Source organism: Vipera berus (assembly GCF_964194415.1).
Source record: "Vipera berus genome assembly, chromosome: 2".
NCBI lineage: Eukaryota > Metazoa > Chordata > Lepidosauria > Squamata > Viperidae > Vipera > Vipera berus.
The window spans coordinates 244,929,159-244,942,602 of NC_138203.1; the positions used below are offsets into that span (position 1 = coordinate 244,929,159).

General features: G+C 36.7%; 1 protein-coding gene across 1 annotated transcript in view; it reads right to left on the reverse strand.

Annotated features, from left to right (window-relative positions):
- Nucleotides 1-1,828: 1,828 nt before the first annotated feature.
- Nucleotides 1,829-13,444, reverse strand: part of ITPR1 (inositol 1,4,5-trisphosphate receptor type 1) — a 201,613-nt gene continuing 189,997 nt past the window's right edge. The window contains exons 56-57 of the mRNA XM_081318646.1: nucleotides 5,286-5,447; nucleotides 1,829-3,125 (exon numbers count right to left, since the gene is read on the reverse strand). Of these exons, the coding sequence (XP_081174772.1) occupies nucleotides 3,042-3,125; nucleotides 5,286-5,447 (246 nt within the window). The 3' untranslated portion in view covers nucleotides 1,829-3,041. The remainder of the gene's footprint in view (nucleotides 3,126-5,285; nucleotides 5,448-13,444) is intronic.

Genomic DNA, 13,444 nt, shown 5'->3' on the forward strand with positions numbered 1-13,444 from the left:
AGCAGGGTGCCTCAATCCATGTAGGATGAATGCCAAGTGAATGCTTCAAAATGGTACAATGATGTTATGCAGGTCATCCTCAACTTACAACTATAATTGAGCCCAAGATTTCCATTGCTAAGCAAGAGACTGATTAAGTGAGTTGGGTCCCATTTTATGACATTTTTGCCACAGTTAAATGAACCACTGCAGTTGTTAGGTGAATCTGGCTTCCCCCTATTGACTTTGCTTGTCAGAAGCCAGCTGGAAAGGTTACAAATGGTGATCACGTGACCCAGGGATAGTGCAACAGTCACAAATACATGCCAGTTATCAAGCACTTGAATGTTGATCAAGACCATGGAGATGCTACAATGGTCATAAGTGTGAAAAACCAATCATAAGTCACCATTTAAGGTGTTGTAACCTTGAATAGTCACTATATGAACGGTTGTGTGTCACAGACTAACTGTAGTGAAACATCTAGGACAGGCATGTCAAACTACCAACCCATGGGCCAGATGCATCATACTGAAACCGCGCCCACCCCATTGCTGGCAATGGGGGAAAAGCCACGATACATTGCACGAGATCACGTGACGTCACGAGTTTGACATGCCTGATCTAGGAGAACTATAGCTGCCCTTCTTCATGTAACTCATGAAGGCTGGTCACAAAATCCTGAGCTTCCTTTGACTTCTCTCAAGAGTATTTCCATGAACTTGTGGGAGAAACTATTAGATGGTGGGGTGAGTCTGACAGTAACATAATTGCTATTGGAGTTCCCCACGTATTTTCAGATACTTGACAATCTCAGTCAAGAAGGGAGACAGAATCTTTTCTAGATCGTAGGCATTCCTTTTCCTTGGTGTTTGAGCTGTTCTCAGTATTACATTTGAAAGATACATCCTTTCTGCTGGCTAGCCTAGCTTTCAATACCAGTATTAAACCTCAGAGAATTGCAGACAAATCATCACATTAAACTTTAGTCATGGCTCATATATAATGATAAACCATAATATGTTTCATTTGGTTTGGCTCTGGCTGTATATGTCAGGTGCACATTATGGTTAGCGTTATATGGGAATTCAGAGGGCTAAAAAACTTGGCTTAGAGATTATGAGCAATAAACCAGTCTAGGATCAGGTTTCATACACTCTCAGCTATGTTAAAAATGTAGTCTGTTTCCTTTTAATGGAGTAATGCTTTCTGAATATATTTCTGCTCTGCTCATACTACTCGGCAGGATAAAACTCAAAGCAGAAAAGCACAGCTGGAACTAGACTTTATAAAATGAGAAGATACAAAAAGAAATATGTTTGCAAACTTTGCTAACATTGTTAAGTGTAATTACATTTGCTATCCTGTAAACACACATCTGATGCCGGGGGAAAATTCACAAGACCCCAGTTCCACTTCAGAGCAAATTAATACATATCATGTGCAATGGCTGAAAGTTATTTCTATTAGAGCAGACATGTAGTACTTTGGCAAGATTTGTCCCGCTTGCAGTAGATATTATTTCAAAGCTTCTTTATAAGCCAGTTGTATCTAATGCAGAAATCAGAAGATGGTGTGTTCTAATCCTGCCTTAGGCATGAAAGCCGGCTGGGTGAATTTGGGCCGGTCACTCTCAGTGCAACTCACCTCCTGGGTTGTTGTTGTGGGGAAAATAGGAGAAAGAGGAAGTATTAAGTATGTTGCCAACTTGAGTTATTTATAAAAATAACACAGATGGAAATACAAACAAACCACGTTGATTTGGTGATGCTCTTTTCATCAAATCTAATTCTGAAAAGAGAATTCAGGTTTCCTGCAAGGAATGAGGCTGTCACTCTGAAACACTGTACATATTTATTTTATCGTTTATTTAAATATCTATATTTTTTCATTTACAAACTTTAGTAAGCACTCATCTCCCTGCTTCTTATTAAAAGCAGAGATTGCTTCTGTAATCTCTGAGGATCATGTACAAAACTAGATGACATTTATACATATATATTTATATATATATTTATATAATCTTTTAAGATTAACAAAGTGTGACAAAAAACTAAAGTATAATCTATGTCTAGTGGCTTTTCACAAGTATTGGAAAATCAGTGCACAGCTAGGGATCCTAGAAGGCCAAGTTTATTTTTAATTGGTACAAAGTATAACTGAAGGAAATGTATCTCTATTGGAATATAGTAACAAAATGTACAGATGATAGACCAAGGTGATATTTCTACATTATTCTAGATTCTTCTAAACCAAAATGGCACCAAACCCAAGAAAAATATTTTGGAAGATTACCCTGACTACCAGCCATTGAGAACCATCCTGATATAATCTGTCATAACAAAAAAATATTCCCTTCAAGATTTATTCATTAATTAATGTTCAAATAACGTTTCCAGCACCACGATTGATGGATCAGCTCAATAAGGTTTTTTTGAAAACTTTTTTTTAAATAGTGAGATGGATCAATGTTGGCTGGAATAAAAGAAGGCTTTATTGCCACAGTGCTTCAAACTATTTCAAATACTGTATTTTACAAACAAACAAAAACAGAGAATTGGGCCTGGAGAACTCAACCGCACTAGGAACAGCATTTGGCAGCAGCTTGTATCAGTGGACACTTGATACTGTTTGGAAATGGAGTAAGATGACACCAGATTCAAAAATGTGCACTCCCTCTAGGATACATTTCTAAAGTAACTAGTGTGATTGCATAATTCATATTGCACAATTGTATAAAACATAAATACTAGCTATCTGAGGTTTTAAATACAAAATACAGATCATGTATTATTTTAGACATAAATCCTTTTTTTCAAGTGCAAATTAGATGTGCCTTTCTTCCTATAAAAACACATTTTGGAGGTACAAATGTAATCCTCCTCTCATAATATGCCACTATTTATAAACCCAATACTTTCTCAGAGCAGTTCTATACATACAGTATAAAAAATAGGTTTATTTACATGAACTGGGAATACACCAAAGCAGCTTTAAGAACTGGATCCCAACTCTGGTTTGAAGGAAGGAAATACAATGGGAAGACGAAACACCCATCCAATTTAGGCTGGTTGCTGTGGGTTCACATTGATAGGAGGATGTCCTAGGAGACCAATGCGCTGTTTTTGCTTCCTCTGCTCTGTCATCTGGAAAATTGAAACATTTACTCAGTAGACACAAGTACTTCCTGTACGTCAGACCACAGAATAAGCTACTGCTATTTATTGTGGTCATCTTTATTTCTCAAAGTTGATTGCAAGAAGTAATGCACTCTTGCCCACTACAGTTAATGAAAACAAACTAACCCATTTCTTTACAAAGTTTGGAAACAATCGGAGGGAACTAATCCCGTCAGAAGAACTGTTCTGTTAGGAAGAAACAAGCTAAAGCACATCTTGTAGGACAGTAGTTAAATCGTTGTGATTTAACTCTGAATAGAGTCTCTTTTTATATCTGTAAATACAATATATGCAGTAAATAATCTTGCTGCACACAGTCTCTATATTCTTCATATTAAAGAAACTGGGTTACCCCTTTTTCTGCTGTATTGAAGAAAACCTCTCAAAGCTATTATACTCCTACTTTTCATAATAGCAAGAATAAAGTTTAAAAACTAGGCAAACTGAAGATGCAAACTTCAGTCATGTTTTTTTTTACAAGACTAGTGAAGCTGAACCAAACTGATAACTTAAGTCACCTATTCTTGCCATCAAAGCGACAGTCATCTAGAATAATTGTGGTCCTCAAGCCCTTGAAATATGATATACATATCTCAGAATTGAAAAAAAAATGGAAAAGGAAGAATATGACTGGAACCTTTGGGAAAAGTAGTATTTGGATTTGGAAAAAACAGATTACATACAAATGTTTCAAACTGCCTTTTATATCCCATTCAATTTTGTCTTTTATTGAAGGGGTGGGCAGTGGATTGGTATTTGGTTGGAGTTACACAGAATAAGCCCCGGCAAAACTAAGGCTGTTTTTACAGTATGTGCAATATAATGACAATAAATGGACACAAGCCGTGGATTTTGGCTCATCCTTCTCCTTATTCCCTCTTCTTCCTACTCTCAGTATGGAAAGCTCGGTAGTGTCTGATACCACCAGGTTGTGGCATCCCAGCACATGCCATTTTATCTCATCTAAAATACCATGATTTCCCCCCCCCCCGGACAAAAAGAAGAGATAAAACAGGATTGCAACAAACTAGGACTCAAAGTTGCTTATCTCCATAAGAAAGTAGAGAAAAGGTTGTGGGTATCCCTAGTCACAACTCATTAATCTGTCAATGAAATCAAAGAAGGGGTCAAGAGTCTCTGAGAGTCCATCAAGGGGAACATAAATCTTCAGTTATACAAAAGCAGGCTGGAGCACAAATAATAATAATAATAATAATAATAAGTAGTAGTAGTAGTAGTAGTAGTAGTAGTAGTAGTAGCAGTAGTTGGAAGGGACCTTGGAGGTCATCTAGTCCAACCCCCTGCTAAGGCAGGATACCCTATACCATTTCAGACAAATGGCTGTCCAGTCTCTTCTTAAAAACTCCCAGTGTTGGAGCATTCACCACTTCTGGAGGCAGGTTGTTCCACTGGTTAGTTGTTCTAACTGTCAGGAAGTTTCTCCTTAGTTCTAGGTTGCTTCTCTCCTTGATTACTTTCCATCTGTTGCTTCTTGTCCTGCCTTCAGGTGCTTTGGAGAATAGCTTGACTCCCTCTTCTTTGTGGCAGCCCCTGAGATATTGGAACACTGCTATCATGTCACCCCTAACCCTTCTCTTCGTTAAACTACACATACCCAATTCCAGCAACCATTCCTTATATGTTTTAGCCTCCAGTCCCCCAATTATACAGGAGAATACAGGGACCAAAAATCGTGACTGAACTTAAGCTTTTGTGATTCTTCTCTATACAACATCCTCTCAGTAACATTCCATTGGAGATGTTATGGCTTATTAAGTAATGAGGTTTCCTTATATTCTTTTGCTTGCCTTTTTTTAAGGGAGAATGAGGACAGAGGAAGTTTGATTTGTTTTACTAGAGCTTACTGTCTTTGAAATTTGTTACTCGTCCTGGCCAAGAACAAAAATGACATACATTTTAATTTGTTTAGTCTAAATGGTGATGGGAAAGGGAAAATTGTTAAATCAGATGTCAAAATGCCAATTTATTAACAGTACAGTTGTTGATGTCTGTATAGATCACATATACACTGCCGATTTTCCTGCTTCCCATATAATCAGGTAATACACCTTTCTCAACCAGCCTTATGGGTCTTATTTTGGTAAACATTTTTTCTATGTTTTGTACCTGATCTTTAAGTTCCGTCAGCTGACTGGAAAGGTTAGATACCAGCTTCATCGTTGATTCAAGCTTCTCTTGCAGGTTTCTAAGTTCATTTTGTTCTCCTTCTGAGTCACTACTAACAAGTGACATGGCACGCATCCGGGGGAACCAATCCAGATTTCTTTCCTGAAATATAATTTATTAAGATCATCTGAATTTTAATCATAAGCAAAAGGATACATTGTCAAAGATGAGTGCCACAAACCTCTACTGTAAAGAAGAGAGGGGAAAAGCCGAATAGCCTGAAACCCTAAAATATTTGCCTTGGAATATTTATCTTGGAAAGTTTGCCTGGGCAAAAAAGTCTGATGTTCAGAAGTCACAAAACAAGCCATTATTAGAATAATTGCACCTCATAGTTTTGAAGCAATTTAATCTTTTAGTTGTAGTGAGGAAATATTTGGACTTTGCCTGGAAACATGGGCTCCTCCCTCCATTAATTCTTTCCTACGGACAATTTTTCTTCAATTTCCAGGAAGCGATCCGGAATTGCTTGAATTGAGAAAACATTAAGAGGAGCAAAGATGTAAGAACATTGAAGCTAACCCATTCAGTTTTTTTTCTCCCAAAGGAAAGGATAAGTCTAGTTTACTGATCCTGATCATTCTGAGAATACAACATATTTTCAAAGTCTTTAATGTAAAATAATGAGATACATTCACAAGAGAGAAAGTGGGTTTGTTTACCTGGCTTTGGGGCTTCTACCACAGGTGAAAGAAGGAGACTTTGTGAGCTATTCTTGGCCACTCTGTTCATCAAGGAAGAATAGATGGAAGAACTCCTGTTTATTTTAATGGCTAGGCCTTCCTACTCTTACAGAAAACAACCACCTAGAAAGGCAGATGTTATTTTATCCAGGCCCATTTGGTGCATCTGAGAGCCCTGAATAGTTTTGTTATTTTTACATGATGAATATGGAACACTTAAAATTATGGAAAGAAAGTTTGCTTGACTAGTTGGCTGAATATGGACTCAACACAGAATCCAATGTATATAACCTGTTAACCTCCAGGCACAGATAAGAGTTTTAACTTCATATTTACTCTTCATTAGCAAATTACTGGCTTGGAAACTTGTCCATAAGTAACGCTGCCAATTGCATGTATACACGGATATATATTTACATCAGTCTTAATATTACAATACAATATTACAATTATTGAAATCTACTGTAATATTGCAATACAGTATTATTCATTTATTCTCCCACATTGGGGACATTAAAATTCAGAGAACAGTTTGAGGAGGAAGTAAGAAAACTGGGCTGTGTAGAGATATAACATCTGAAACTAGAACACAGCATATTTTATATATTGTCATGATCCATGGCTTGTAAATACCCATTCAAACTCTTCGAACGGTAGCTAAGTTGTAAATCAAGAGCTACCTGTACATTTTATAAATAATGTAATAACGTATTTGCATATTATGTAAGAATTCAGCCACATTGGCACATTTATTACTCTACTTTTGCTACTGCTATTTATTTAATCACTATATCTTATATCCAAATACATCAGTAACAAAAGAGGCAAACACAGTCATCTCCTTAAATAGTGTCTAGGGTGGCCAGTCAACCACAATAAAAGATGTCAAGGGAGATAGAATGAATGTTGCCGCTCACATTTGATTCCTCTAGCTTCACCTTGACTGCTTCTATTCTATAATGTTCACCTTTTCATTTTTAATAGAAGCTCCACAGATTACAGGTACTGTGGTCCTCAACTTACAACAACTCATTTAGTGACTGTTCAAACTTACAACGGCACTAAAAAAGTGACCTACGACCGTTTTTCACATTTATGACCATTGCAGCCTCCCCATGGTCGCATGAAAAATTCAGATGCTTGGCAACTGACTCATATTTGTGACCGTTGCAATATCCCGGGACCATGTGATCATCTTTTGCAAACTTCTGACAAGCAAAGTCAATCAGAAAGCCAGATTCACTTGCCAGCCATGTTACTAACCTAACAACTGCAGTGATTCACTTAACAACTGTGGCAAGAAAGTTCATAAAATGGGGCAAAACTCACTTAACAATTGTCTCACTTAACAACAGAAAGGTTGGGCTCAATTGTGGCCATAAGTCGGGGACTAGCCGTAGTTTGATTTTGAAATGACTGTTTAAAAACAGTTATGCTCATAGCTAACAACATGCTATAAAATGCTTACTTGTGTATGTGGAAACAGAAAGCATTTTCTGCCAATACACTCATAAATAAAAATCATTATTCTAGATAAATTATTGTGGTCCCTGGATAGGCCCTCAATGTTTATCTGGTCAGTAGAAGTAAGACTGTGAAAATGAGGTCAGGTACAAAACACTTTCTAGAGAAAGTAATCAGGTTTGCCTTTTTAATTCACCATATTAATCAGTTATATAGCTCTTCTCAGCAAACATAACACATCAGCTTAATATCAATTATTTAAGAACGTTACTTCTTGAGCCACAACATCGTCTTATCTCTGTAAGAACATTGACTCATTTTGCTACCTCCTACTCAAAGTTACATTCATTTAAAGATTTTAGTGTAAAGGACAAGTCAACGATTAAGTTCGGCAATCAATTTTTATTCAAGTTCAGTAGTCAAGGATGGTGTATGCCAATGATCCAAGGATTCTTTTACTCACAAAAGGTGGGCTTCAGATGAAGTTGACAGACCTTAGCAGAATTTTCTAAGGGGAAAGGGCTCATCATTTCTGCCAAGGCCACCTTTCTTTTTTAAAAAACAAACAAACAAACTACTGTATTCTGTATAAATGACATATTTCATTATGCTTGTCTATACAATGCGCACATCTATGGGCAATCTAGTGATGCAAATGCAGGCAGGTTTTTCAACCATTAAATAAATGGAGCCACAGATTTATCTTCCAATCCTGCAAGAATTGTACAAACGTATTAGAAATATATATATAAATATATATAAATTTGAACATATATGGATTCAAACATGTTCAAACATATACACATGTATTAGATGTGTATATATAGAATTGTAACATGTTATGACATTGATGATATTGTATGTTGTTATATATGTTAGATGTTTTGACATTTTTTTTCTTTTGTCGTAGTTTTTCACTTTTTTGTTAAAGCACTTTTATGTATTTTTTTTCTCCTCTTTGAAAATATGTATCTCCAACTCAATTATCGTTGTGTATTTTGCTCCTTTTTTGTTCTTAATTAAAAAGCAATACAATATAAATTAATAAAGACCAAAATGACCATTTTTTTCTCCCCTTGGGAAGAGCAAATTGCCACAAAAACCAGGGACAAATTGTAAAGAATAAAACTGAGCAAGTCCCAGGCTTGGTATAATTATACATTGGTATAATTTTTCAAGCCGCCACCCTTTATCCAGAATTAATTGGAGCCATTTCTGCCAAAGCTAACAATAGTACCAAGGCAATATTTTCACTCCAAAAATATAGTCCTGTTATCATTAAGCTTTCAAGAGGTAACACATATCCCATGTGTTATATGGTACAGAGGTATGCATCTATCATGATTTAAAGCCCTTTAAAGCCCTTCCACATGCCATACTGCAGCTTCAGTTGTTTTAACCTGCACAGAGGCCGACATGATTTCACCAAAAGCAAAAGTTCACATTCCAACTCTTATTGGCTTAAACTCTTGTTTTCTAACAGCCCCATTAATTTTTCTTGATGGCTTTTCATCAAGCTGCAAGGGAAAAACTTAGCTGACCTTTGGCATTTATACTTGCTCTCTGCTGCTTCGACATTTAGAGAGCGCTAAAACTGAAATCTGTCAAGCAGTCTTTAACATTGCATGGCAGATGCAAAACCAGCTTTCAGTGGTGGGTTCCAGACGAGACTTTTAAAATCACCAAACTATTTGTTTTCTCAGTAGAACCTTTTCTTTAGCCCATTTCAACATTCAACATTCTCAGCAGTATTAAATGGAAGGTGGAGTAAGACTCTATTCTCTGAGAGGTGCTATCCTTGGTCCAAACAAACGTGAGATCCTTCCACACGTGTTCTTCTGTTGCTCTTTCTATGCCAGTTAAACACAGATATGACTTCACCACCCCTTAAATAAAACCCCATTCTTTTGTGAAGGAGAAGGGATCCATTTCTCAGTCTTAGATCAGAACTTTCCTTCACTAACAGAATTTCTATCTGCAGCAGTTTCCATTAGAAGGTATAAGAGTGTCCTGATCTTGAGTGATATTATGAAGTCTCTTCTTTCATTATATTTCATTTCTATTTATCCTTCTCCTATTTCTTTTACATTGTGTTACATTATTTTTAGAACAATATTTTTTTTCTGCTCACACACTGCTTTTAAGCCTTAATTTTCAAGACTTATACAACCATTACACTGTTTTTCACATAGTTACTCATTGCTTCTGACTTTTGTTTGTTACCTTGTGGGCTGTTGACCATAGTTAAATAAATCTTCAAATCAAATAATCCTCCAGTTATTTCAATAGCACCCTTGAAGTTTGATTCTGCAGGCACAATACGTTAAATTGCTATAACTTCTTTGCCATATATGAAGTGAGCCACAATCCAAAAGTTTTATTTTGGGTCTGTTTCCTTGTTTCCATCTACACACATCCTTTCTATTGATGCCCCATGCACCCCTGTTATTATGCACTCTTGTTATGTTGTGACCCTCCAACAACCCTGATTGAATTGTCAGCTCCCGCTTCCCAGCAAAGCTTCCTCTATTGAAACAGACAAACTGAATTAACCCACTGACGGAAGCTGGCTAACCACAAGTGTTGTTTCTGGCTAGCTCTTTTCTAGGTAATGTTGGAAAAGTCCCTTTCAAGTAGCTATCATCAGAATCTCAGACGTGGGGGCGGTGATGACCACAGCTTTAAAGCATCCACAACAACTTTAAAAAAAAATTAAAAGGAAGTTGCCCCACATGATGGGAAATTTAATGCATTCTGAGAAATGCCCTTCCATGCTTTCACTGAATTTCGTTATAGGGGGTCTTTCCAAACATGAATATTATTTTAATACATCATCTACCTTGGCACTGGTTCAAAAGAACTTTATATTATAAGCATTCTGACATTCCACCCATCGCAATATAACCAAAAAAAAAAGAATCCAATTACTGCCTAAGAAGATTTTGTTCCTTTTAGCAAATGACCTAACTAGACAATTAATTACATTAAGGATGGATATTTCAGAATCACTGGGGGAAAAAGAATTCAAGAATAACTTCTTAGGCCATTTCTACGAGGACAGAAAATCCTTTTTGCAGGTCTGTTTCCACATTTCAAGTTTGATTCTCAGAATTGCAGTCACAAGGCAATGCACATGATGTGGAAAGGATGAATGCAAGGAAAAAGTGAAGTTAAGATGTTATTTTTTTACAGATTGTAGAATGAGATGGCACAGAAAAAAAATTAGGAAGAGTTTAAAAGGGGACTTTTTAGAAGTTTGGATGAATCGAACCCTAATTATTTAGTAATTTCTGAAAAATCTAAGTGAAATGAGCAAACGACTAGGCTTCTGCCACTCATGTCTTCCCTTTGTTATTTTTTTTTAAGGAAGGGAGGGAAAGAAACTAAGCAACCACTTATTTTCTCTCCAGCTTATTTAACACAACTGAGTGTGATATGTTTTCTGTGTCTGGAGTTAATTGTCGTCCTATTAACTAAACTTAACCACACCTAATTTGCTAGTGCCACCCATATGCTTCCTTGTACAAGAAGAGGTAAATTAATAAAATAGGGCAACTACCTGACTGATATTTTGAAACCTGCCAGATGGCAACCCTTAAAATTATGAAGGAAATAAAGGTAATTTAAAGGCTAGGATGTACAAAGACTTGTGTAGTTTAAAATCATCTGGAAATAGTTCAAGGCTACAGGGAAATGCACAGTTAGCTTAGCAGCTGTTTCCTATGATGAAGTAATTTTCATGACAAGGAAGCACCACTGAGGTTTTACATAACCAGTGATGAAAAGCTGCTGAGGGATTGCCTAGAGGAGGTTCCTCTGGGTCTTTCAGTCTAGGGCAGTGCAAGGCCTTCTGTTAACCTAGTTCTTGTTGTTTGGCACAAAAGGGATTACATAAATAAACCAGGACAGATTATAGCATGAGTGGCTGTGCTGGAATTAATTGCATCAAAAGGCTCATTTAACAAAACACTCTGTGCACAGGCGCCGTCTATATACAGTAATATTTTGTAACCTGCCTAAGGTAATGGAGCCTCACTCTAAAAATATTGAGCAATAGTTATAGGAGGAAAATGACCAAATGAGTAGAAGGGCAGAACAGGTAATGAAGAGCCCGTTTCTCTTCTGTTTTGACACAATAGGGGAAAGAGGTTAAACTAATGTTTCTTACAGCTAGAGAATAAGGTAGGTTTCAAACTAGGGTCTGTTTTGAGCTTAATTTTAAAGATGCAATTTTTTTGCACTTAAAAAAAACACAATTACTTCAAATCAAATCAAAACTTACGCTTTTTAAAACAGCAATTTTGTTAAAAATTACAATTGCAACACTAAAAACTACTACAAACCAAAAGAAAAAATAGAAGGTACAGATGAGAAAAAAATAGAAAAGAAAATATATACTAAAGAAAAAGAAAAATATATAAAGAAATCGCTTCCCCCTTCATCACAGCAACTATAAACAATTTCACTAACTTGACACTTTACTTTAAAATACAAACAATCTCTTCCTTCCATATCTTATCTCCTATCTATAAACAAATCCTTAAAGCGTCATTACTTCAGTCCAAAAATCCATAGGGTTACCAGAAAAAATATATATTTTCACCTAGATCAAATAAAACAATTGTAAATCCCTTATTTTTACTTTTAACAGTCTTGATCTTCAGTCCCTTCAAATAATGTCCTAGAACTTGATTTCTTTTCATTTTTTTCCTTTATCCCCCTGGCCTGGTACACCCGTATAACACCTCTGCTTCATGAGCTGTAGTAGCTGCTAGTTTGCTTCCAGATTCAATTCAAGGTTTTGATTGTTACCTATAAAGTCCTAAACAGCATATGGGCTGGTTACTTGAAGAACCACATGTTTTCCATAGAGTCTGCCTAACCCAAGGGTCTTCAAACTTGGCCCTTTTATGACCTGTGGACTTCAACTCCCAGAATTCCTCAGCCAGCATGCCTGGCTAAGGAATTCTGGGAGTTGAAGTCCACAAGTCATAAAAGGGCCAAGTTTGAAGACCCCTGGCCTAACCACTTCAATCTTGTAGGGTTGGCATACTCTGGGTTTGATTAAGCAGTACGAATTATTTAGACCCTAGAAGTGCACCTTCTCTGTAGCCATGCCTACCCTCTGGAATGAAGTTCCTTCCAAGAATCAGAAGGTTAACACTCTGCTGTTGTTCAGAAGAGTAGTGAAGACTTGGCTCTTCACTCAGGCCTTTGGCAAGGGAGAATGAGACCTCAGATTTTATTCTGCCCAGACTGTTCCATTCACCATCTTTTACCTTTTATTGATTTTATTGTAATTTCTTTGCTTAATTGTTGTGAATCATTGGGTGTTAGGTGGCATACAAGTTTAAGGAATAATAATAACTACTACTATTACAAGATGTAGTCATATGTAGACCACAGTCAGCCATTCTGACACGTTATGGCCAGTATGAAACAAGGGCAAACAAAGCCCATGTCAACTCTACAATGGACCAGGCTGCAGCCATTTTTGTCACTGTAGTTTGCAATGAGAAAGGGAGGGAGAAATTTCTGATAGTCTAAACATGAGCAAATCTTGTGGGAACCAAGGTCATTGCCACAGCGAAGGGGAGAAGGGGGATCTTTAAGTCAGAAACCCCGCCGAGTTGTTCTATTGGATAACATGTTGTGAGGGGTGGGAATTGTTACATTGTGTTACTTAGATTCTTGAAGGAAAAAATTGGATCTGGTTTCACTTTTGTTTATGCCAATATTATGTATCCAAAAAACATGTTCTTTGGGGAACTTTCCTGCCTCAGAGTTCTGATTTATTTGGTGGCATTGATCGGAACCATGACAGCTGAATTTTACTCAAATATCTGCAAGTTCTTCTGTGCAAGTTAAGTTTTTTAAAGAAAACTCTGCAAGTCAGCATAAAACTGCTCAAGTCCCACTAATCCAATAGTTAGTATCGATATTTCCAAGATA